Source organism: Endocarpon pusillum (genome assembly GCF_000464535.1).
Source record: "Endocarpon pusillum Z07020 unplaced genomic scaffold scaffold5398, whole genome shotgun sequence".
Lineage (NCBI taxonomy): Eukaryota > Fungi > Ascomycota > Eurotiomycetes > Verrucariales > Verrucariaceae > Endocarpon > Endocarpon pusillum.
In genome coordinates this window covers 1-24,269 of record NW_006916509.1, presented here as the reverse complement: position 1 = coordinate 24,269, position 24,269 = coordinate 1, and the positions used below count along the sequence as shown (strand labels likewise).

The 24,269-nt window shown below is 45.0% G+C and overlaps 7 protein-coding genes across 7 annotated transcripts; 4 read left to right on the top strand and 3 right to left on the bottom strand.

Annotated features, from left to right (window-relative positions):
- Positions 1-88: 88 nt before the first annotated feature.
- Positions 89-2,163, bottom strand: EPUS_08016 (uncharacterized protein; the record flags this gene model as incomplete). The annotated part of the gene is made up of 2 exons (XM_007806332.1): positions 89-629; positions 659-2,163. The coding sequence occupies 2 exons, from the start codon at positions 2,161-2,163 to the stop codon at positions 89-91; spliced, it is 2,046 nt and encodes a 681-aa protein (XP_007804523.1).
- Positions 2,164-4,382: 2,219 nt separating this feature from the next.
- EPUS_08015 (uncharacterized protein) lies at positions 4,383-4,938 on the top strand (the record flags this gene model as incomplete). Its single annotated transcript, XM_007806331.1, has 2 exons — positions 4,383-4,394; positions 4,444-4,938. 2 exons carry the CDS (start codon positions 4,383-4,385, stop codon positions 4,936-4,938), a joined length of 507 nt encoding a protein of 168 aa, XP_007804522.1.
- Positions 4,939-5,419: 481 nt separating this feature from the next.
- On the top strand, positions 5,420-6,322 carry EPUS_08014 (uncharacterized protein; the record flags this gene model as incomplete). Its single annotated transcript, XM_007806330.1, has 1 exon — positions 5,420-6,322. One exon carries the CDS (start codon positions 5,420-5,422, stop codon positions 6,320-6,322), a length of 903 nt encoding a protein of 300 aa, XP_007804521.1.
- A 747-nt stretch (positions 6,323-7,069) lies between these two features.
- Positions 7,070-9,379, bottom strand: EPUS_08013 (uncharacterized protein; the record flags this gene model as incomplete). Its single annotated transcript, XM_007806329.1, has 4 exons — positions 7,070-7,912; positions 8,037-8,100; positions 8,720-9,247; positions 9,306-9,379. 4 exons carry the CDS (start codon positions 9,377-9,379, stop codon positions 7,070-7,072), a joined length of 1,509 nt encoding a protein of 502 aa, XP_007804520.1.
- A 669-nt stretch (positions 9,380-10,048) lies between these two features.
- Positions 10,049-11,176, top strand: EPUS_08012 (uncharacterized protein; the record flags this gene model as incomplete). The annotated part of the gene is made up of 1 exon (XM_007806328.1): positions 10,049-11,176. One exon carries the CDS (start codon positions 10,049-10,051, stop codon positions 11,174-11,176), a length of 1,128 nt encoding a protein of 375 aa, XP_007804519.1.
- Positions 11,177-14,189: 3,013 nt separating this feature from the next.
- Positions 14,190-15,360, top strand: EPUS_08011 (Mannose-1-phosphate guanyltransferase; the record flags this gene model as incomplete). The annotated part of the gene is made up of 2 exons (XM_007806327.1): positions 14,190-15,288; positions 15,341-15,360. The coding sequence occupies 2 exons, from the start codon at positions 14,190-14,192 to the stop codon at positions 15,358-15,360; spliced, it is 1,119 nt and encodes a 372-aa protein (XP_007804518.1).
- Positions 15,361-16,835: 1,475 nt separating this feature from the next.
- Positions 16,836-18,102, bottom strand: EPUS_08010 (uncharacterized protein; the record flags this gene model as incomplete). The annotated part of the gene is made up of 3 exons (XM_007806326.1): positions 16,836-17,320; positions 17,545-17,961; positions 18,021-18,102. 3 exons carry the CDS (start codon positions 18,100-18,102, stop codon positions 16,836-16,838), a joined length of 984 nt encoding a protein of 327 aa, XP_007804517.1.
- Positions 18,103-24,269: the final 6,167 nt, after the last annotated feature.

Sequence of the window (24,269 nt, the reverse complement as noted above, 5' to 3'; positions counted from 1 at the left end):
TCTGTACAGGTACAAGGACCTCGGCTCCAGCTCATATCATAACTCAGATTGATTCCAAAGGGCGCAGATGTGTATGGTTATTACAACCTCAAGTTCCAGTTTCTCCCCTCGAATACTCCACCTGGCATGAGCTTGTCAATGCTCGTTCTTTCGGCAGTAGTGTGCTTGAAAGGACCTGTGGTTCCGTCGCCCCTGGCAGATCTTGGTAGAGTGTGACGCTATTTCTACCGACTTGGTCGATCCAGATCCTCGTCGGCGCGTTCCCGCTGCATACTCCAGGATACAAGAAGTTGGTGAGAATGCGGCCTGGTGCGAGTTGGAAGAGGTAATGACGGATGTGAGAGGGTCTCGCTTTGCCCATAAGGGCGAACATTAACGCAGCCAGGCCGATGAGTGCGGCAAGAAACATGACTATTGCGGCCGGGATAGCAAAGACCCATCTGTAGCGGATTTGATGCTCGTAGACCGTGACAGGCACATCAACTGCAGCGTTGTTGCTTAGCGACCCATCTCGTTTGGCGAGATTGGGAGGCAGAGCTGAGCCAGAAATCCAGCTCTTTGTGCCCACGAGGGAATTAGCGGCAATATCTGTCCAGACGAGGTTGATGATCTTCGCGGTTGTGGGGGCGCTGCGGGATATTCCTGCCATTTCGCATACATTGCTATGTTTGTCTTTCCCGAATAATTTGTGACATCTTTGGAGGAGCCAATACTATACGCCGATGAGAGAGCACTTTGGGGGCCGTCTGTCCCAGGAACGTTCTGGTAGCCAGGGAGGCTACTGACGCCCCCTGAAGGATGTCCTGGTAAGTAAAGCCGGTCTGATCGGACAGTAGAAAGATTTACGGCATTCTCGTGCTCGGGAGAGATGAGCCCCCATAGAGGTGTTACCGACCCCAAAGTCATATTTGGATTCTCCACACCCCAGAGAGGTGTGTTGTTTTCCTTTTTGTAAACTTTGTCGGTTATGTTCAAGATTTGAAGAGCTTTCAAGTCGTATTGAGAGGTGCTGTTGTATCTGAACTGTACCGTCTTGATCACAGCCTTTGTCGCACTCGCGCAGCTATAAAGCGGCTGTGTCCACCAAGACTCCGGCTCGAAGATCAGGGATTCACTTCCATCCTTTCGCCTCGCAGCGCCAAACACCAGGCCGCAGGCCGCGCCGATGTTGGTGATGTTGGCGAGATCATTCGCCCCCGCGCCTTGGCAGATAAGATTGATGTCACTGAAGTTTCCCAAGTTGATGTTAAAAGGGTTGGAATAGAAAGTTGCAGGGTCATCAAAGGACGACCTGGAGGTATTGAACACCGAACCGTTTGAATATGCCCAGGGCGCATCGATCAAGACGCCCCACCTGTCGGAGGTCGTGAACGAGTCATATGAGCCAACTCTAGTGGATAGCGGAAAGTGCCTTTCTATTTCCGACTTGAGATATGAGAAAGAGTTGGGTGAGGGCCGTGTAACATTTAGGTAGACCATGGTTAAAGCGTTTGTCTGCCAGGCTGCTTTGTAGGCACGTTCTTTTAGTTTTGGGTCAGTCTGCGTGTCCGTCAGTTCAATCCGAGGGTACGTTCGATTGAGGTTGACGAAGCCTCCCTGATCCACGAGAGACAGATTTACGATGCTGCTGCCTCGGTTTTCGAAGGGAAAAATCATGAACTCCAGGGTGAGGTTAGTGTCGACGCAGGCAGTCTCTGGCTCAATGAAAAGAATATCTTCTGTCCAATCAGCTCCGAAAGTCAAGCCCTGTGGAACGGTGTGGTTTCTAAATCCAACACCTCCGCTCTGAGTATCCACAATCAGACCTTCAATCGGCTCCAGGGCATCGTTCAGGAGCACTGATGTTAGCTGACGATATGTGCCAACGAGGTATCGACTGCCGGTACTGGAGGCCCTATGAACGGCGTACGAATAATGTCTCCATTGAATGTCAAAGAAGCTAGACACGGTCTGCGCTTGTCCGGCGAGGCCGCTTTGGTACAAAGTCGCCAGACTCTTCGGAATTCTCGTATCATAGTCCTCGTCCGGTATCTCGGCAGTAAAGGTGGTCCCGTTGTCCGAGTAGTTGATCTGGACAGTGGTACCTGGACATTGTCGAGGAAGTATATCTTCGCAGCTCCGGGAAAAGCCCAAGTCGCTCCTTGGCGCCGTACCATAGGCCATGGGGCTTCCATCGCGGTGGTAGGAGAAAGGGACAAGAGTAGGCTGTCTGGATGGGCGACAGAGTCAGATAATCCCAATGGCGTCATAACCGCAGCGATTGCCAATAAAACCAAGGCTAATGGCCGCAGCCAGGTTACAAGCGTCACCGTGGTTCTGACCCCACGAGATGCCGCCGTGTCAGAACCAAGAAGAATAGGCCAAAAAGAGCTGTGGAGCTGGCGGCCAACAACCGACCAGGTCACGGCCGAGTTGGTGTCGTTGAGAATCCCAACTAACATCAAAACAATGGCATTCGGCAAGAAGAACTGTATCACATAGACCGTTGCAGCTATGATGCCGGAGACATACCCAACTGTTAGATCGACCATGTCGAACCAGTTGTGTCAATGTCACTAGATTTGATGGCTAAAAGCTTCAACAGATCGCGAGAGCCAACTCAGTGGCAGCGTCGCGATTATCGTAAAGAAGAGTATTAGGGTGTAAGTGTCAAAGTGTCAGAGTGGTTAACGAAGGTCAAAGTACCAAAAACAAAGGAGCGTGATGCCAGGGGCTCCACCATTGCGGTATAGAACGCAAGATGAGAAGAGGAGCAGGCTGAAGGGAGCGAAGTGGATGCGCAACGTCGACTGGGACATATTCAGACTGACCGTGGACACTGGATAGAGCCCAAATGATGATCTTCTATAATTGGACCATGCTACAAAGCCACAAGTGGGAGGCTAAATTTGAATGCGGAGTTACCCGTTGCCCAATGGCCCTCACTTACCAGGGGTACTCCGCCAGGTACTGTACCACATACCAGTACGGAGTTGTGCTTCAAAAGTAGCTAACTAGCGCTAAATTAGCGTCGCCGCAGCGCGTCTTAGCGCTCATCTAGCTCCTATACTAATTTAAAATGTATCCTAGTGGCGTTCAAGTCCCTTGTAGGATCAATTGACAATGCAGTTAGGCACAAATTTGCCAGCGAATTAAGTCAGTAAGGGGTGCATCAATGACTACAGTACCAGGATAAGTATTATTAGCGCGCGCCTAGTAAAATTGTTATTAACACTCCTTATAAAAATTCCCCTATCGCCCTTGTACAGCGCTATGATCTCACTGTCGTCATTCTACACGTTACTATTGATTCTACACGTTCTATCTTATTCTACAATGTTACTGAATTTGACGAAACTTGCTTAGATTCTAAGGATTTATTTGGAACTAGATGAAGGCTTGGATTCTAGAGCACTATAGAAGGATAGAAGGATATTCTGTGCGTTCTTTCTGCGCATTCTACATGCGCATTCTGATTTTGATGGGGTAGTACAGCTTGGCAAGATTCTGCAGCCTTGGCGCCCTAAAGTATGCTCATTAGCCCACTTCTCAAGAAGAAAGGAAGAGGGAAACTTGATCCAATCAGAACGCTGATTCTTCGGCCCGCATATTTAAGCATACAGAGCTTTGCAGCCAATCAATCGAGCATGGCGGTGTGGACACATTAGATGATAGATATTAGCGTTAGTTAATCAAGGAAGATCTAAGCCAACTAGGAAATCTGATATTGATTATAGTAAGATTAATATATAGGTCTACAGGAACTAAGGATCCTAACCTGAAGGACAGAACTAAGGTTTAGCAACAAATAGACGAAGCAGCATATAGTTGTCAAGGGTCATATACAAGTAGCGCTGCTATGTCTTATACCTCTAGATGAGGGACGTACAACAAATATATAGACTACGGATGTGGCAGATTCCGGGAAATAAAAGCGGCGGGAGATAGTGGGATACACTTAACCTGATCGGGCTTAGACAACCCAGGCACTCTAACGTAGAGTATCCTTGTATTTTTATACTCCAATCAACTCTTTGATTCCACACCCTGAATCCTTTGCTCAACGCTCAACGCAACTGCGATGCAAAGAACAGCTGGCATAATTCGCTTTACAAGAACTCGACAAGCGACTTGTTCCCTCTTCCCAACCCAATGTTCGCCTCATCTGCGTCATTCGCAGAGTGTGCAGCGACGGTGGATATCACGAGGTCATGCACAACGACAGCATGCGACTCCTTCTATGGAAGCTATGCAGGCTGAATATGCAAAAAGGAACTCCTCTACACTGTACGCTTTGCAATTCAACGAACAAACAAGAGTAAACAAGGTCTGACGAAGGGAGCAGATACTATGGAATCAGTGCAGGCATCGCAACATTGGCTCTAGCTTATGGAAGTGTGCCAATGTACAAGATGGTTAGTATGGTGCTCACATAGCCATTCCAATGCTAATTGACTGTTACAGATATGTCAGCAAACTGGGTGGAACGGTCAACCCGTCAAGGCGCATGAATCTGGTGAAGATCCAGCACGCCGCCTAGTGCCAGTCACCGATGCCCGCCGTCTTCGGATCACCTTCAATGGATCAGTGTCGGACATCTTACCATGGAAGTTCACACCGCAGCAACGGGAAGTACGAGTTCTACCGGGTGAGACAGCTTTGGCTTTCTTCACTGCAACAAACAAGAGTGAAGGGGATATTATTGGGGTTGCAACTTATGGTGTCACACCAGCCCAGGTTGCTCCATATTTTAGTAAGATACAATGCTTCTGCTTTGAGGAGCAGAGGCTGAACGCCGGGGAAACGGTCGATATGCCTGTCTTCTTCTTCATCGATCCAGACTTTGTCAAAGATCCGGCAATGAAAGGGATTAACACAATCACTCTGAGTTACACTTTCTTCAAGGCTAGATACGACAAAAATGGGGTCCTAACAACACTACCTGCCACAAGTACTTGAGGTGTATCACTCGTGGTAATGGTGTCGCACACTGTACACCGCAGATGTCAACCCGCTTACTGATTACAAATTTGGTATGCAAAATGGGGTACATTCCCGGTCTGGTAGTCTCACGTCTTTATGGGTCATTCCTAACCTGGTAGTCTCTCGTCTTCCTTGTGACATGTTCCAGTTTCAATCTTAGAGCGGACGGGTGAAGGATATCAGACAACAGGATCGGGCTCTTAGGTGTCTTAAGAGCTGGTGTTTGATTAACACATCAGAGAGAGGACAGCAGGAACACAACGGACTGCGCTACTTGGATATTCACTTATGCTTAAGTTGCGGTGTTTACCTAACGGAGACCCAACCGATCTCCCTCACAGCACCTTTACCATCCACATACAATTTCTGGTTCGAACTCAAAGCAAAAATCTTGCGAAGCATCCTGCACAATTACAGTCTCTTATCCGCATTTATCGCATCAGGCAGAATGTTCTCGATGGCGCCAAAAAAGCAACAAGCAAAACAGGTTCCGCCTGGTCCCGGTGATGAGGCGGTCAACAAGTCCTCAGACAACGCTGTCGCAAACCAATCTCAGGCATCTCCAAGTCAGCATCAGGCATCTTCAGAAGTTACCAAGAAGAAGAAGAATCGTCTACAGACATCGTCCGCAGGAAATCCGAAACAGGCTATCGATCTCACTGGCGATGACTCCGACACAGCATCAGCTAGCAAGAGCACTGCAAGCACTGCAAGCACCAAACAATCACAGCCAGCTCCCAAGATGGAGAATGAACCCAAAGACACTCAGGAATCCATGAGCGGACCTCCTGTGCCTGGTCTTGCTTCCTTCGCCATCAACCCACAAACAAGCCTGAGTAACAACAGTGTGATGGGCACATCAGCGACCGAGATCGATGTTGCTCAGAGACTCTTCCAGCCACCGATGAACATGAACACACCCATCCCATTCAGCCCTGCTTCTTTCCCATTCAACCTCCACCCAAACCCAAACCAAAGCCCAAACACCACCACCACCACCATGAACACCACAGCCGACCAAGCATCGCCATCCGACCGCCCCGCCAAACGAGCTCGAATGGACGACCCCGCCAGCACAGAGAAGATCCTCGTCATGCCCACTGTCCAGCAATTCCGCAACATGGCTCCCCCCTCCTACCTCACACCCAGCATGATCAACACCAACACCGCCACCGCCCCACCCCAGCTCTCCTCCGCGCCAAGCTTCGCCAAGAAAATCGAGCTGTCACGTGAGATCGGCGCCGCCCTGGGCATCTCCCAGCGAGATGCGTATCAGCTTCTATTGGAGAATGGGTGGGTGGGGGATGACGCCGTGCTGGCATACCTGGGCGGGGGTAGGCCGAAGAAGGAGGAGGAGTAGGGGGCCGGTGCTGGTGCTGGTGAGAAGGCTGAGGGTTTTGTCCGCTTTTGCAAGCTCAGACGAGCGCATGACATGAAGGAGTTAGCCAGGCTCTTGGTAACATCATTGATCATGGGGAGATGTTGTGACTTGATAGTGTCAGACAAAAGCCTGAGAACCATACAAATGCTGCCTGCTGATTCTTTTGATTCGACTTTCTAACATGTACATGAATCCTCCGGACTGCACCAGCGCCCTCCTAACCCGTATCTTATGTACAGCCTCCCAAACAAAAGGCGCATCTCACCGCTCCCCCACCACGCCCCTCAAAACCCTACCCAGCACTCCCCTCACCCTCTTCCCCTCCCCAGCGACACCATCTCTATTCGGTGAATCTCTGCTTCTATACCTCTTCCTCCCATCATAACCCCGCGGTAACAGCGTAGCCAGCGCCCTCGGTGCCACGAACAGCGCCACCTCGGCCCTCCTGGCCGCGGCCTCGACGAGGATACTCCATCCGCAGAGGACGCAGGCGACGAGGATGCAGAGGCCGGCGTCCCAGGTCTGTGGGGAGATGGCGATGTATTTATTATTGGTGGGGGGGAAGAGGAGCGGGCCCAGCCGGGTGCGGGAGAGGCAGAGACGAGGAGATGAATGTTCCGAGGAAGGCGGAGGAGCGGGCAGCCGACGTTAGGGAGGCGAGGAGGGTGCGTGGGCGGAGCAGGCGGAGGCGCAGCAGCAGTGCCAGTTGCAGGGGGAGGTAGGTTTTCAGGCCGAAGAGGAAGGCGCGCCAGAAGCGCCAGAGGGCGTGCAGTTCGCAGAGGAGGGGCCGCAGCCGGAGTGGATGAGTTCGCATTTTATGGGGATGCTGAGGGCCGGGTCGCCGTAGGATTCGGGGAGGTGGAGGTCTGCGGCCACGCCGCGGAGGAGGTGGTTGGTTCTGCTGTTGTTGAGGCCGTATTGCCAGGCGCCGGATCTGGCAAGCCGGAGGGCCTGGAGGAAGCGCCGGTCGATGTTCGCGGCTTGGTGGATCCAGTGGTTGTAGCTTCGGGGGAGGCGGTGGGGGTGGTAGAACCAGGCGTGCATTATCAGGGCGGCGGAGAGGGAGAATATGGCTGGGTCGACAGCTTTGGTGAGGAATTTGGCGAATTGCGGATTCGTGTGGGTGGGATGGTAGCGGGAGGATTGCGTGCCTGTCCAGAGAGTGATGACCAGGACTGACAGGGCACGTGTAGTAGTGAAGAGGGTGAAATCTATTGTTTTGCCTGCAAGCCGAGGTGGTAGCTGGGTAGGGAGGTGGTGTTGACTAGGCAAATCGAGTGGTTCAGGTAATTGAGATAGGCCTTGGGAACTGGCCCGTTTACGGCTCCAGCAGTCGTCATGGTTGAGAAGCGTAAAGGCAAGGAGGGCAGAGAGGAAGGTGCATATAATGCGGATTGATCGAGTATGGAGGTCATGACGGCCATAAGTGCCGCTGAGATTGAGCGTCCTCCTCAAACTCAATAGAATGGATACAGCAATGCGTGGCAAGAGTGTAGCACCACCAATTATAATGGCACATGATGTAGGAAAGCGGTTGATTTGAGTCGGCGCTCTGAGAATGTTCAGGAGCTGGAAGTTGTCAGATGCTGCTTCGGTCTTTCTGGGGGTTCATAAAGGTAGGAGATACGCAAGAGAGACGATGCAGGCTTGAACTGCAATGTACGCGAAATAAGAATGATATGATATTGCTCACCAATCGCGCCTTTTCTTCGATGGTCGTATCTTTGCGTTTTAGAACACGAAGGAAAACGAAGAGCCTGGGACCCGTCACGCTCAAATATCCCAGAGCATATGCACGAATTATTCTATCAACATGTCAGGCACCCAGGCACCAAAGCTCGTTGAACCATCCGTATGCGTATGCTCTTCCTCCAAGGGTAACGGGCAGACATCATGGGGCGGAAAATGGACATACGGCTTGAAATGGCTGAGATGTATCGTGCGATTTCCCCTTCTCTGATAATAAGTCGACATTCCTTCCGGATTGAAGCACAGCTCGATTCACTCCCTCCAACACGATACAAACAGATTTCAATCCACGGTAGGAGATACATCTTTATCCAGGAGACTGGGCACCTCTGCACAGATACAAGGACATTATGGTACTACTCCAGGCAAGGTTCTCCTCGTCGAGCTAGCGAAGCTGCTGGGGTCATATTTTGGCGTGGCATGTGCCTGAAAATGCCCCTGGCTAAGCTTCCCAGTATGCCATGTTCTATAGCTGGGAGCACATAGACAACACGTTGCACTTGCACGAGAGCTATGTCCGATCGTCGACAACAGGATGTATTGGTTATGCTGCCGTCTCTGAGCCGCACGTGCTCTTCATCGAGCCATCCAAGACGCCATAGACCGTCACCACTATCCACCCTCTACTTCCGAATAGCTCTTTGGTAGAAAGCCAGCTCCTCGCCCTCCAGAACATATCCGTCCACCCGCCCGCTCTGTCCTGGTCTGCTTGAGACAACAGCATACAACCGACCAGCCTCGAACTGTTTCTCCAACGCTTGCTCAACCTTGCCCATCTTCTTCACACGCTCTTCATGTTTCTTCTCCACACTCTTGCTTTTCTTGCTTTCCTCGGTTTCCTGTCCCTTAGCCTGTCTCCTCCTACCGAGCTGTACACCGTAATGTGCCTCGTACCACTGTCGGAATGGAGCGGCATCGATCTGGACGACGGCCGATTTGGTGAGGGTATTGGTACGCACGAGTTCGTTGTTGGAAGGGTGGAAGGCGACCACTATGACACGGACTTTTCGAGCAATCCCTTCTGAACCCCAAGAGAAATTTCCAGCTTCGAGACGAAGCGCTCGGTATTTTGTGTTGCCTCCTCGCGTGCGAACAAGATGGATGCGCTTATTTCCGATTCGAGTATTGGCTGGCTGACGGCCTTTCTCAAAAGCTCTAAAGAGTAGTATGGTCAGAATTGGGAGCTTAACCCTCCATTTGCTATATATCTTACCTCTTCTTCCGATAGAAGGCACGTTTTGCACCAGTCGCGGACCGCTTGTGGCGGGAGTCTCGTGAGATACCCATAATTGCCTATCTGAAAAGAACTCGAAATACAAAGTTAGCAAGTTTTCCATGATTTTCTAAGATTCTCGGTAGATAGCATGTGTAATTTGATCGAAGCCAATGAGAGCGGAGTCACAGAGTCTTTGTTCGTTTCTCATCTCATGCTCTCATCTCATGCGGCCAAACCAAACTTGTTATTGGAATCTAAGGCTTCGTGCACATACCTGCGACTTGGGATCGTCACCAGAGCAATGAAGGTGTCACTGGGGATATTGCTGTGGTGTTGAAATGGCTGGTCGTTGTGCACAATTTCATTTGGTGTGCCAAAATTGCCAACCCTAAATTCATTCCAAGCTAGTCCATTTCAATGCTAGTCCAGAGCCGGTCTTGGCAACCGCTCTTGCTTCCAATCAATGATGCCTTCACTTCTGCAACCACCACAGTACCTAGGTGATCTCTTTTAAGCTTAGGAAGTGCTCAGGACACATAGTCAGTCAAGCGATGCTCTTACATGCAGGTAAAGCTCATCTTGCAGATGCATCCAAATGAAAGCATGTGGTACAAGATACAGACACCATCTCTATTCGGTGAATCTCTGCTTCTATTGACTGGTATGGTTGCAATTCTGTGCACTTCCATTTCTTTGCCTACGCCCGTCTTTGCATTCGTAGTTGTTAAAACTTGACTACCATGACAAGATCTATCATATTGACTGGTGCGCCTGCACCGAGCGACCTTCAGTGGGATGAATCTGCATTGTCCAGCATACCAAACGTCGAGGCCGGAGAAGTCATGGGCAAGCCAGTAACACCAGAGAGCTCTCCCAAGTTCTCTGCCCAATGGAGAGTAGTATTGCCCAGGAAGTTGCCTGGCTATCATCATCCGCAAATTCTCCATGATGACGTGCTTCCGGCTGGTTCAAGCAAAGCTATCTTTCTCACCACAGCGGAACTGACTGACCGACCACCTTCTCAGAATGAAAGCGTGTTAACAAATACCAATCCATCTACAGCCTCGATGCACACGGCAGCAGAGACTCTCGATGATTTCTACGATCAATCTCTTGCCCTTCAAGGGGACCTTACCACTTCTCAGCTCTCTGAATTTCAAAGCCAGAACACCAGTCTGATGAGTCCCCAATGGAGCGAAGAAAGGACCCAAGTAGCACAATCCACTTCTGCTTCGATCTTACACACCTCTCCATCATTTATGATAGCACCCCAACACCTCAATGCCGTGAAAGACATACCATCTGCGGCGTACCTTCGAAGCATCGAGCCTCAGACCATGACTGTCAACCTTATTGTTGGTGTTATGGCCCTCCCATCACCTCGGTCAGTCATGGTGGGCCGTCGTTGGGGTCAGGAGCGGGAGATGCAGCTACTAGAGATGCTGGTGGGAGACGAGACCAGAGCCGGTTTCGAGATCACTATGTGGCTCTCAAATAAGGCTAACACAACCGAAGGGTTGCTTCGTCCAAGTGCTCTCGAGATACAGCTGCAAGGACTCAGGCCACGCGATGTGGTTCTGCTACAGAACATTGCTCTTTGTGCTTACCAGGGAAGAGTACATGGGCAAAGTTTGAGGAGAGACGTCACAAAGGTGAACTTACTATATCGCAGAAAGCTTGATGACACGGACCCAGGCGGAAAGTTTTCTTCAAGGGCATTGGCCGAGTCGGATGCCTCAGATGCAGTCATGGAGAAAGCAAAGAGGGTAAAGCGATGGCTGACGGACTTTGTAAGCGATGAGGTACCAGAGAACTCCCCTGACACCGCTTTTGTGGGACGAGCTCGTCTCCCTCCCGATACACAATAGATATTACTGACCTAGAGCCATGCTGCTCTGGCGGCGGGTGAGCCTGAGGCTGATTAATGCTAGTGGTATACCTCGGCAGTGTCGCACTGAGTTCGTGGCACGTGACCACGAGCGATGTTGGGAAAAGCATTCGCGAGGCAGGTGTGCCGTGAGCGATCAGTGTCCTCTGTATTGCTTGAACGTATCAGAATTGGACGATATGCGAACCTACCAACCTATTCACCTCCAATTTGCCCAATGAAGTCAGAACTTCACTCATTCGCAGGCTCGCAGGCATGGTAAGGGCGTGCTTATATCAGTTGTTATGACTGCATAGGCGTCCCATTTTCAGCGGTGAAGAGCTAAAAGAAAGAGGAAGGCCTCAGTACTTTGCGATCAATATATCTTTAGCGTGGCCTGATGAGATGCTTTGATCAAGGACGTTGATGTCGGAAAATCATCGAACGTCCCCTCAACGAGACCAATGCGCCGCCAGAAGCCATCACCAAGGGTCGGAAGCGGCTTAACCACCGGAGCTGCCCACGTTAATTGTCCATTCCCGAAAGTGCCTGTACGAACATGGGGTACTAGAAAAGATCCTCCGCCTGGGCGGAATCTGTCTGGCTTCCATGGATTATGACTGAGGTTCGAGCATCATCCGAATCAGAATTCCCTAGAATGTTGGCTTCTTGATCACTTTCATCGTCTTTGTCATCAGTATCATCAAAGAAGAATATATCATTGACTTCAGGCGCATCTCAAGGGGACGTATCCGGATGACACCAAAGGCGACCATCCCTCGAATTTCAACGTGCCCGCCGCTGAGCCCGTCGCTGAGTTGCCCAAGCGCTTCGGGACCTACTAGCTCGAGCTGAACATCGAGGAGTTGAGCTGCTGCTTTGGGGGCCTCATAACTATGATAATCCGCATAAGTGGTAGCAGTCCTTGCCAAAGCCCAAGACCAGGAAGGTGCGGTATACTGGATATAGTCGCCAACACCGCTGTGCCTAGGTCCTTCCCGCGACTCAAACATGCTAGATCTCTGCACATGTCGGTCTTCCACAATCCCGCCATATAGACGTTATCAGTTTTCAGCTGCACGACACTTACCAATGCTGCAGGCGCTGGGAATCTGTCGCTGTTGAAACTCGGCGTAGTAGCTGTGTAAGTGCTCATAATCTAATACTAGAAGAAGATCCATCACGACGGCCGATTCTTCAATGTATCAAGTGATGTTTTCTCGATCAGATGAGACACCTTCAGAGTTATGCATAAGTATCTTCGTAGCATCGATCGGTAAAGCATTCCCAATACATTCTTTTCGTTCCACAGTACAGCACATGTGCCGAAAGCAGTCTCTCTTGCAACACCCAGGTCTTTTTGCTCGGCGTCGAGTCGTCTTCAGGCTCAGACCCAATGAGTATGGCACCAATGGATTGCAACATCACCTCGCAATGCGTCGTGCGGTTGTTTAATTGCCATCTGATGTCCGCCAAGCCATGATCCGCCGGTGTAAAAATCCTGCTCCACAATCTGCAGCGGCAGGACCAGCAATGGTCACCACTAAATTTCCGTATGTTCCCGGCATCCTCTGGCACCCATGCTCCCAGTCTTCCCGTGAACATTGTATGATACACAGAGAGAGTCAATCCACAGATAAGGCACATCGAGCGCACGAGTAATTGTTATAGCATCTTGAAACGTTCTTGGGAAGCTTTCAAATGGCATACTGCTAATATTTTGCTTATATGTTGACGTCGTAGTGAATACTGGCTCGGAGCTAGTACCCCAGCAGTGACTCAAAGCTACATACCGGCCTGTCTGGCCTTAGATTCGGTAAATAGCGATTCCCGTTTTCTGTTAGTGGAGCCTACTATGATGACTCGCGTAGGAAGCTGGTATGTTTGTTCCTGGGAGCAGTTAGAATGGTGCCGAATACAGTCGTCTATCCGTTGTCTAGCAAGCGAGATATCTGTATATGCGTCCATCGATCTTCCCACAATACCTCACATAGCCGCATTCTCTAGCTGCGTAATTCAAGAATTGGTTTGGAGATTGTCGTCGCTTTTCCAACCACATACGAACCAGATGACACGTAAACCGAGATATGAGGACAGACTTCTTTCAGAGGGTCGATATTTGCTTTTGTGCGTCGTACAAATAGAAAGACTCTCCAAGCCCTCCTCAAATGGAGCAGATGTTATATCAAGTTCTCCGTGATGGGATGCAACGAAGAAATTACGGCGCTCAGCTTCCTCGGACATATCTTCGTTATCGCCTTGCAAGAGAAAGCCCTCTTCCTCGTCCAGAGCAGGCGAAGACGATGGGGTATTGTTCCAGCATAATAGTTTTGAAAAGTCTGCAGAGTTTACAACCATCACCAGCCGAGTTGGCGAGATCTGGTAGGAGGTGTGGTGCTTGATTACCTATTCTTTGGGTGGATGTGGTGACTGCATTCTTACGATACACACAGAGCAAATTGTCAAGATATGTGTCGTGATGTTGCTCCATTGCTGCGGTAGTAGTAGGTGCTAAGACTTTGTTCGTTGTTTCTCATCTCATTCTTCAGATTCACCGCGTACTACTAGTATGTAAGAGCTGCTCCTTGCCTACATCATACAGGAAAGTCGGCCAAGGAGCTAGTTAGGGGATGTGGCTTGTGCCCTGAGGAGGCTCAAACTGTAGGGACTTCTTCGAGACAAGGATATACTAGTAAAGGGGCAGGGACCGTCACGAGGTACTGCAGATGATAGTGTGTGTGCATGGGTGTCTCCGCTGCGGAGAAGGAATCTCAAAAAGACACCTGTTCAAGGGTTGACTGTAACACATACAACTCCAATTGAACCATTGACTTGACAAAGACTACTTTTCCCCGTCGCCTTTCAGACTGGTCAGTCTACTTTCATTAAATCTATTCAACATTCACGCACGCCTTCGTTCACCCTTCCGCTGAAGACGTTACCCTCATCAAGGCTTGCTTCGCCCTAGACGCATTCAAGAGTCAACATGAAAGGTACACTTAAGAATCCCTTTTATGACGAACTGCGACTCACTGAATTCTTCAGCTCTTATCCTTGTCGGCGGCTTCGGCACCCGTCTGCGCCCGTTAACCCTTACCCTCCCTAAACCTCTGGTTGAATTCGCCAATCGGCCCATGATCCTACATCAGATCGAAGCATTAGCAGCAGCTGGCGCAACAGATATCGTACTCGCAGTCAACTACCGCCCTGATGTCATGACCGCCGCCCTCAAGAGATATGAGCAGAAGTATGGTGTCAACATCACCTTTTCAGTCGAGACCGAACCACTAGGTACGGCTGGTCCCTTGAAACTGGCCGAGAAGATCCTAGGCAAAGACAACTCCCCTTTCTTCGTCCTGAACAGCGATGTCATATGTGATTTTCCTTTCACCGAATTAGCCGAGTTCCACAAATCCCACGGCCAAGAGGGGACAATCGTCGTCACCAAAGTGGAGGAACCAAGCAAGTATGGCGTGGTGGTGCACAAACCCTCCCATCCCAGCAGGATCGACCGCTTCGTCGAAAAACCTGTCGAATTCGTCGGAAATCGAATCAATGCCGGCATCTACATCCTGAACCCCTCCGTCTTGAAAAGGATAGATTTGAGACCGACATCCATCGAACAAGAGACGTTCCCAGCGATATGTAAGGACGGTGAATTACACTCTTTTGACCTCGACGGATTCTGGATGGACGTTGGACAACCCAAAGACTTCCTGAGCGGAACATGTTTATACCTCGGCTCACTAGCGAAGCGCAGCAGCAAGCAGCTTACACCTGCATCGCTACCTTACGTCCACGGCGGGAATGTCCTTATTGACCCGTCAGCGAAGATCGGAAAGAACTGCCGCATTGGCCCGAATGTTACGATTGGCCCAAATGTCGTCATCGGAGATGGTGTACGATTGCAGAGGTGTGTTCTGTTGGAGAACAGCAAAGTCAAGGATCACGCATGGGTCAAGAGTACGATAGTAGGTTGGAACAGCTCGGTAGGGAAGTGGGCTCGATTGGAGAATGTCACAGTGCTGGGAGATGATGTTACGATTGGTGATGAGGTTTATGTGAATGGTGGAAGTATTCTGCCGCATAAGACCATCAAGCAGAACGTTGATGGTGAGAAACTTGCCATTCTTCCAGATTTGAGCATAGCTAACCCGGTCTGCAGTTCCGGCGATCATAATGTGACCTCTCACTTGCTAATCCTCATTCACCATCTCCATTTCCTGTTCTCTCTTCTCTGGCGTTGATTCTTTTCACGAGATGGGGCAAAAAGAAGCCATAGAGGAGACTGATCACATCTCCAATCATCAGCGGGTAGGTGGGTGTCACGCATAGTTTGGAGTCTACAATCATGTACTATTATCTCCAATTCTATCGATGTACTCTGGAGCCAAAGACTTCTCGAATGCACAAGAATTGCGCTTCAACCAATTTGCTTCTCAAGTTCTTATGTATTTCTTCTTGATACGCAGTTTCATATATTATTGACCTAATCGGCCCGGAGAATGACTAGGCATATCAACACAGATAAGCAATCAAACCTTTCCATGCCATGCACCAACAACTTCCAAACCAAGCACGCTCGATCTCTTGCTTTCTTCTGTCGTCGATGATCTAAAATGGCTTTGCGTCCCAACCAGCTGCGACTTACTAGTAAGGCATCCCTGGCCATGCAGGCAGATGGAAGCCTCAACAACACTTCTACCACCAAAAAGACATATGAAATGCGAAGTCACCTGCCTCGTTCTACCAGCAAATCAACACAGCAAAAACTCTTAAGACATAATAATTATAAAAAACAAAAAGTAAGAGAGTTCTTTAGTATACATTGATTATTAAATTAATGTGCGTTGTCATCTTAGATCTTGAAAAAAATTCGAAGTTTGATAAAATTCCATCTTAAGCTCCCACGGGACTGAACTCTAGGTCACCGTTTAATTTCCTGTCTTTAGTTATTACTTAAATACACTTGTACTTTGATCTGTTTCGGTAAAGGTTTATATATCCTACGCTAAGCGGCAAAGAGCTGCTACACGGGCCGGGTTTAAATTTCTAGCACTTGAAATAAGTAAGATGTTAATAATCGATTTTCTTTAGATTCTTACTAAAAATTCATGATTTATGTGTTTTTAAAATTGAAAACGTTATCACTAGTATATACTGAACATGACCATTTAGTCCTTGAAAGCAGCATCAGCAGTTACGCCAAGGATTTGCAATACTCAGAGCAGACAAGCTGCCCCACAAGCTTAAAAGCCCCCCTTTCCACACCTACAGAGCACCCGCGCATAGGTCTTACTGGCCTGGCCGGTCTTACCCCCCATGGGGTGCCGGAACGGGTTATTCAATAAATCAATCAATCGTTCTAACAGGTAAATAAAAACTTGCCCGTCCCTCTTTTGACGCTCTCTGTACTGCTGCGTTGAGTAATTTGCCTGTGGTATGGATGCCGAAAGTCTATCAAGGGCGGGGCCAAGGCAGTACCTGAGACATCAAGCTTCTTGGTCAAAACTTCATGGAGAGGAACAGAAATAGGGTGGCGGCAAGTGTCAAGTTTCCAGTTGCCAGTTGCCAAACGTTAGCGGCACATTGTGAGCGATTTCCGGGAACTGATCGGTTATCGACAAGACTGATCATGTACATCTCGTGAATGCTTGGTACTACCGTCTTTCCGAGTCGTACCGTCTTCTTGATGCAGGTAAAACGGTGGCACCAGCCGGCGGACACTTTCCAGACAAGAAATGCGCAAGTCCCTCGTGGTTGGGAGGAAATCTCTCTAGATTATCCCGACTCCGGCATGCCAGAGAACCCTGGACGAAGGAGAGAACAAAGTCGACCCATTGGACGGCATCCTCGGCCACAGTGATCTCCCTGGGATTGCAGACCTCAATGCCGCCAGCTATACCACTGAAACACCATTGATAGAACTGGGAATCTGTCCCATGCAGCATGAGTCCAAGTTGTGTCGCATTTGGTGCATCCTCAATCGCAGCAATAGCCTCCGAACGAGATTTGTTCGCTAATCCAGGACTGTCCCTCCAGTTTCCCTTCATCCTCCGCCGGTTTGTTACGTCGCGCTGATAAGGCATTGAGATCTCCAAAGCCTGATCGAAGTGAATGACAGCTTGAGCGAGTCGTTTAAGTTCTGCAGTCGTTAAAGCAGGATCTGGTCTGACGTGGATGAACGATCTGAAATCGTATGGCTGAACCTGGTAATGCTGATTAAGATGCGTCCATGTTGCTTTTATGTGTTCCTGCCACGGGCAGGGTTTCTCTAAATTTTCCACAAAAGTTGGTGAACAAATTTGCACTGGCCCTAGTTCATCTTGTGAGACGTGCAAGCGCTTTAGAGGAATGGAATTGACTCACGGGGTACTCCAGGCATGGGCGGTACATCATGGTCAATTTCTGTAGCCCACGTGGACGTATCTCGGAGCCAGATTGGCGGCATCCAAGGTCGAAAAATATACGTGGTCGTCATCCGAGGGTGCTGAGAGGGGAGCAATCTATTGTGCCTATTTTTGACATGCTCTAAAAACTGTGTCATAGTCCCTCTGACATCCTCATCCTCCTTGGGAGCAATCAACACTGGTACCTCATAACTGAAGCCGATTCGGCGGCCATGAGCTCGACGCATGGCCAAAGATGGCCCTTGCTTTTGCTTCAAACCCAGGTTTGTGACCGGTATGGTGCCTCGAACATGAGGGGTGGGCGGGTCAGTCGTGCAGACCACCGGGGGCGGGCTGGTCACCGTCTCGCCCAAATGCCCTCTCCGATAGCGTAGGTCTATTTTAAGTGGATGAGAACTCTTGCGGGATTTGGATGGGAGGAAACGCGGAGCTTACCAATGCATTCGGGGTTGCGCTCATTGAGAGACCTCTGTGCACCCTCTGAACGTCCGCTCCCGGTATCATTGACTGGGGCCATTTCGACCTCTCGGGAAGCGCGTCCATATACTTGTGGTTGATTACGCTTGATCAGCTGGAGTATGCAATCACAAAATTCCCTGTACTTCAGGTGCCTACCGCAACCTAGACACGGCATGCTTTTGTTGGAATGTCAGCAATATAGAAGGTAAGGCAAAAGAAGATCTCAAGCAAGAAAAACTAGGTAGTCACAAATTGGTGTGGAAAAGATGTTCATGCGTGAAGGAAAGCGTGATAGTATATAGTACCACTTTGGTTATAACTTGCATATTGGAGATGATTGCGAAGGAAGAGTCATTCACCCCATTACCAACAGCGCTTCTGCAAATTTATGTACTGATCATGATCAGCATTGAATTCATCTTCTGCGGCAGATTTGGTACCAGAGACGCAGGGGGGGGGGGTTTCAATCCGATAGCCTTCTTTTAAGTGAGTATCATAGCTAGGAGCTAGTCCTCATACCAAGGCTACATACACATGGGTGAATGCAGCTTCGATCTGAAGATCATAATAATTCCCAAGAGCCCAAAGCCTACACCAGAATAATGTGGATGACATGCACGGCTGTTTGCAAGACGGTTTAAAACTTGCGTATAGGTTTGCCTGCCGGAACAAATCCGAGACTGCTCTTGAAACTTTCCATGAGACTACTAGTATTCATTAGAGTATTTGTCGCTTCACCGGTTGTCTCATATATATCTGAAGGCCTGATATTGAAACAGACATCTCAGCTAGGGATTTTGAAGCCTAGGTCTTAAAGTTTATTGCCACATGCACGCGTAGTATGATGGATTATAAGGGTATTATCTTATCAGATTTTTTTTTAGTGAAGTTCCATCGGGTTAGTCAGCATCGCCGCCCTGCTCAGGCGCTATCCATCCTCGGCTCATCCTCGGCGCAGCTTGCTCACCCACTTGCTCAGGCTGCTCAGGTTGCTCAGGTTGCTCAGGTCTTGCTCAGTCACCTTTTCCTTCTGCCCCTATAAGCCAATCATGCATCATAGTCTCATCGTCGTGTCATGTCTTTTGTCGAGCAACACAGCTTAACGCTGGTACGGCCGTATGGCTAACAACCTCCTCGCAGGGCAGCGCAACCAAATCCCGAAGCGGCTTAGCGCCACTCTGGCGCGTTACGTGCCCTGATTTCCTGTGCCTTAGCACAGGAAATCCCTTTTAGGTAGTTACTAGAAAACCTAGATAGGATAATGCACAACACCACAGAGTGAGAACTTCAACAGGTTATGAGCCCGGCTTCGTGATTACTGAATAGGTAAGCAAGGAGGCAGCTCTGGCAAGCTTTACTTCTATTGAATAGGTCAGATAGGCTCTTACCCAGCTTATCCCATCCTTCCTTTAATTGAATAAGCAAGCTAGGCTGCTGAACTGCCACATCCTTCCTTTAGTGCTCTCCGTTGCACTTATTCTGTTCAAGCCGAACTCTATTTGTGCTCTGCTCCGTTTACTAGCTATCGTATAAGCCAATTGACCCTGTTCGCAGGAGAGAGACCTAGAACGTCTAGAGAAGGCCTAAGAAGCTTCTTTGCTGAGCTCATTCCGTCAGAAGGAGAGAGACCTTAGATGACGAAGCTATTTCCCTGTGTTGCATCTAGTTTGCAGGATCTGCTAAAGTGGCTGTAGAAGCATAACAAAACTGGCATCCCTTCCTCCCTAGCTGTTTGGCTATTTCTCTTAGGACAGACTACAGAGGCTGCAGGCTAAGTATATAAATAACAAAATATCTAATTCTTATAATTTCTGAGACTTATTAATTATTAATAATAATTTTAACTCTTAAAAAGAGCAACCTAATTAATACTTAATAAGTCTCTTAACCTCTAATAAATATATTAAAAGACTAGTTCTTTTATTTAATTATTTTTTAAGGACTTAGAGATAATAATTATTAAATAATATATATATATTAAGAAGTAACTCTTCTTATTTAGTACTTAGAATATAAATATAAGAAGGCCTTAAAGTTTATAACTTAGAACTATATTAGCAAATTCTATAAATATAAGATTAAAAAGCAAAGTATATATATAGCTTATATTAAGCTAAAGAATCTAGCTTAAAAAGTTAGAGAATATAACGTAACTCTAGATGCTATAATAATACCTAGACACATCTTTAACCATCTAATATCTATATTACTAAGAGAGCTTATAGCCTTAGGTTATATCCTGTAGGCCTAAGAGGTTAAAATTAAAGAAGGACTTATATAGCTAGAGGAGACAGAGAAGACGCTTGATTCTGTACTAAGTAGAAGATGAGAGAAAGCCTACTACTCTAGGGCTAACAGACGTCCCTCTCCAAAATCTAGCAGCTAATCTCCTTGCTAATAAGTCTTTAAGAGCCCTAAGTATAGCTGCTGCCCTTATTATTACTTATTAAATTATTTATTATCTTCTTCTTTATTAGCTAATAGCAGAAAGGAGCTCATCTATTATTAATATAATAAGATTAGGCATGCTTCTTTAGATTACCCTAACTGAGAGCTTATTCTTTATCTCTTTAAGGAGTATCAAAAGAAGTCTATATCAAGATCTATGTTAAATAAGTCTTAGTCTTACTAAAATCAATTCTTGTAGTAACCTCTCTTACTAAGGAGCAGTTATAAAGCATCTAAGTCTATATACTTTTTAAAGTTAATATAAGCTTATCTAAGTAATAGCAAGGCTAAGGACAAGGACATATCTTAATCTGATAAATAAGTAGCTTCTAACAAAAGTAATAATAATTATTAAGCCTATATTACTATTAAGATAATAAGCCCTTTAGCTAATATTAATAAAAATTCTATATTAGTATCCTCTTTTTATCTAAGTAAGATATCTCTAATAGTATTCTAATCTAATCCTAATTCTTTTAACTAGATTTATAATAATAAAGTAACCGCTTATATAACTAACTAGATTAATATATTTAAATTAGACCTTATAATTAATAAATTAGGTTAGTATAAGGTTAAGGTAAATAGTAAGACTCTCTTTATTTAGAAAAGAGGTACTATTAATATTAAGTTATTATATAGTAATTTAAGATTATATAATACTTTATTTATTCCTTATTTAGGCATAAATTTACTCTTTACTTCTTATATTATTTTTAAAGGTTTTTATACTATATATAATTATAAGTTATATATAGTCTATAGAACTTTAGATAATAAAAGCATATTTTAAGCAGAAAGGCTTAATAATAAATGTTTATAAATTATTATTTAAGCAGCTAATAATCTTACTAAATTAACTAAATAAGCTTACTTTGCAAAGAAATATAAGAAAGTAGGAATTAGTTCTAAGGACTAGTTAGAGGCTTATTTTAATATAAGTTATTTATATTAATTAGAAATAAGAAAAATAAAGATCTTTAAAAAATATAATAAATAATATTATTGCCTAGAATTTATTAATAAAAGGAAGCTTTAATATTTTTATAAAGTATTAAACTTATTTACTATTATCTTTACTAAATCTCTAATTAAGTATAAATATAATATTTATAATATAGTAAAAGCTAAAAAGAACTAGAATTATAAGCTTACAAAGCAAGTAAAAGCACCCTTAGACCTAATCTCTATAGATATCTATAGTAAATTCTTAGTAACAAAACATTAGAATAAAGAATATTTTCTTAAGGCAATTAATAATTATACTTAATATAATATTATCTTTACTAATATTATTTAAGTAGATATTGCTAAACAGTTTTTTAAATAAAAGAAAACTATAGAATTACAGATTAAGAGAAGACTTAAGGCTATTTATATTAATAATATAAAGGAACTTAATTTAAGAGTCTAGATATAAGTAGATAAATCAGATATAAAAGTATAACCTATAATACTATATATATTAAGCCAAAATAGAACTGCTAAATAAGCCTTATAATTTATATAATCTATTATATAGTTAATACTTACTTATGCTTAACTTCTAAAGAATTATTAAAACCTTATAGTTTTAGTAGCCTCTTTTATTAAAAATAAGCTTTCTAATAGTCCTAATCTAGAAAAAAAAATAATAATAAGCTTAAGCAATCCTTTAAGTAAGCTTAGTCTAAGAAAATTCCTTAAATTAATATACTTTGTATCTTTAGCTTTAAATGCTTTATTTATATTAATAAACTAGAAAACAAAGTAAGTTAATATAAAGAGGTAAGCATCTTTCTTAGTTATATTAATTCTGCTTAGTATTAGATAAAAATCATTAAAACTAGCTTACTAAAGAAAGTAAATATAGCTTGCATCTTAGTAGACAAGGATACGCCTAATAGTACTCTTCTCCTAAACTTAACAAATAATAATAATCCTGATTTATTAAGAATAAGAGAAGGATTAGAAAGTACGCTAGTCTTACTTACTAAGAAGGATACAGACTTAGTAATATTAAATAAAGGATTTAGCTTAAGTAAGAGTATAGAGGATGTTCAGAAAGGTCTAAAGCTATCTAGCAACTTAGATAAAGATGTCTAAAAGGATCTAAAACTGTCTGACAATTTAAAGACTATTAATAAACCTTTATTATCTAACGCCTCTTAAGCTCTTAAGACATTTCTATAACTAGGTTTACGCTCTAGCACTAAGGTAACAAGGGAATTAGACTTAATAAAAGCTAACAATCCTTCTAAAGACAAATTGCCTAATATAGTAAGTGAATTTAGCTATATATATATAGCTAAATTATTGCCTAAAGCAAAAACCTCCCTAAGAATTTTATTATTAAGATTCCTCTACTAGACTAAGAATCCTGTAAGTTAAAAAACCTTCTCTTGCTGTTACTTCTGCCTTAAAGACATTTAAATATTATATTAAAGACAATATTAGTTTTAAGGATAATAAAAAGGCCTGGCTATCTCTAGAAGAAGCTAAAACTAATATAAAGAATATTGTTCCTAAGATTAATATAATTATAGCGGAAATAGCCTTCTAGATAAAAGCAACTAAAGCTAATTAGCTTTATAGAGTTAAGAACTAAGTCCCTATTCCTATAAGCTACAACACTACTATTAATAACCCTGTCTATAGACGAAAGTAGTAAAAAGCAGTTTAGAAGAAACTTAATAGGCTAATTAGTAATAGTACTTAGCAAGAAGAGAAGCTACCTAAGGACGCTAATCAGATTATTAGCAAGTAGGTCTTTATTATTAAATATAATATTAATAATAGCATCAAATATTATCCCTTGTGATCCCGATTAACCCCTGAACTTATTATTAATATAATTAAAAGAATAATAATCTTTAATACTTTATAAGCAGTTACAAAAGTGTATAACAAGATATACTCTAAAGTAATAAGCCCTTAAACTAGTAGGCCTTACTTAAGAAGATCTCCTAAGAAAACCTATACAAAATAAATAAAATAAATAGTCTCTTAAGAAATGTAGAGATACAAAGTATTATAATAAGATATACTAAGCTATAGATAGCCCTGCTTTAAATAGGAAATCTATAAGGTTATAAAAGAGGGATAAGAGAAATGTTAGATTACGTACTTTAACTCTATCTCTTACAACTATGTAAAACCCTTTATACTTCTTATAATTAGTTATAAAGCTAAGTAGCTATATAATAATATAAGCAAATCCATATGCTTATTAATAACCTAGATATATACAGAAAAGATCAGACTAAATATATTCTTAATAGACAAAAGAGTCCTAGGATATATAGTATAATACTAGTGCGGTTAGCGCAGACAAACAGCAAAGCATATACTGTACTTCTGCCCTAATCACGTAATTAAATGTGAATCACTATTTATTAATGCAGGCACTCAGAACTACTTACAAATGCTTGCAACCTCAAAGGGGGCAAAAGTGGCCACAAGATGGCTATAAAGCCTTAATCTTCTCCCCTAATTCCACAAGGGATTAGGCATCAACTCTAATCTGCACAAATCTCACTCTTCTCTCTGCAATAATAAGAACTTAGTCATAACCTCTTATAATAGATAATAATTACTTAGTACATTAGATAAATAAAAAGTAAGTCAATACAAAGGAATAAGTTTTTCTTTCTATAAAGAGTTTTCTTATTATGTTTATATAGTTTCCCTTATAAGCTCTATAACTTAATAAATATAAGATTTAATTAATTAATTAATTAATTAAGAGTAAAACTTAAATTAGTTATATTAGGCTTATTATTAGGGCTAGAGATCTAT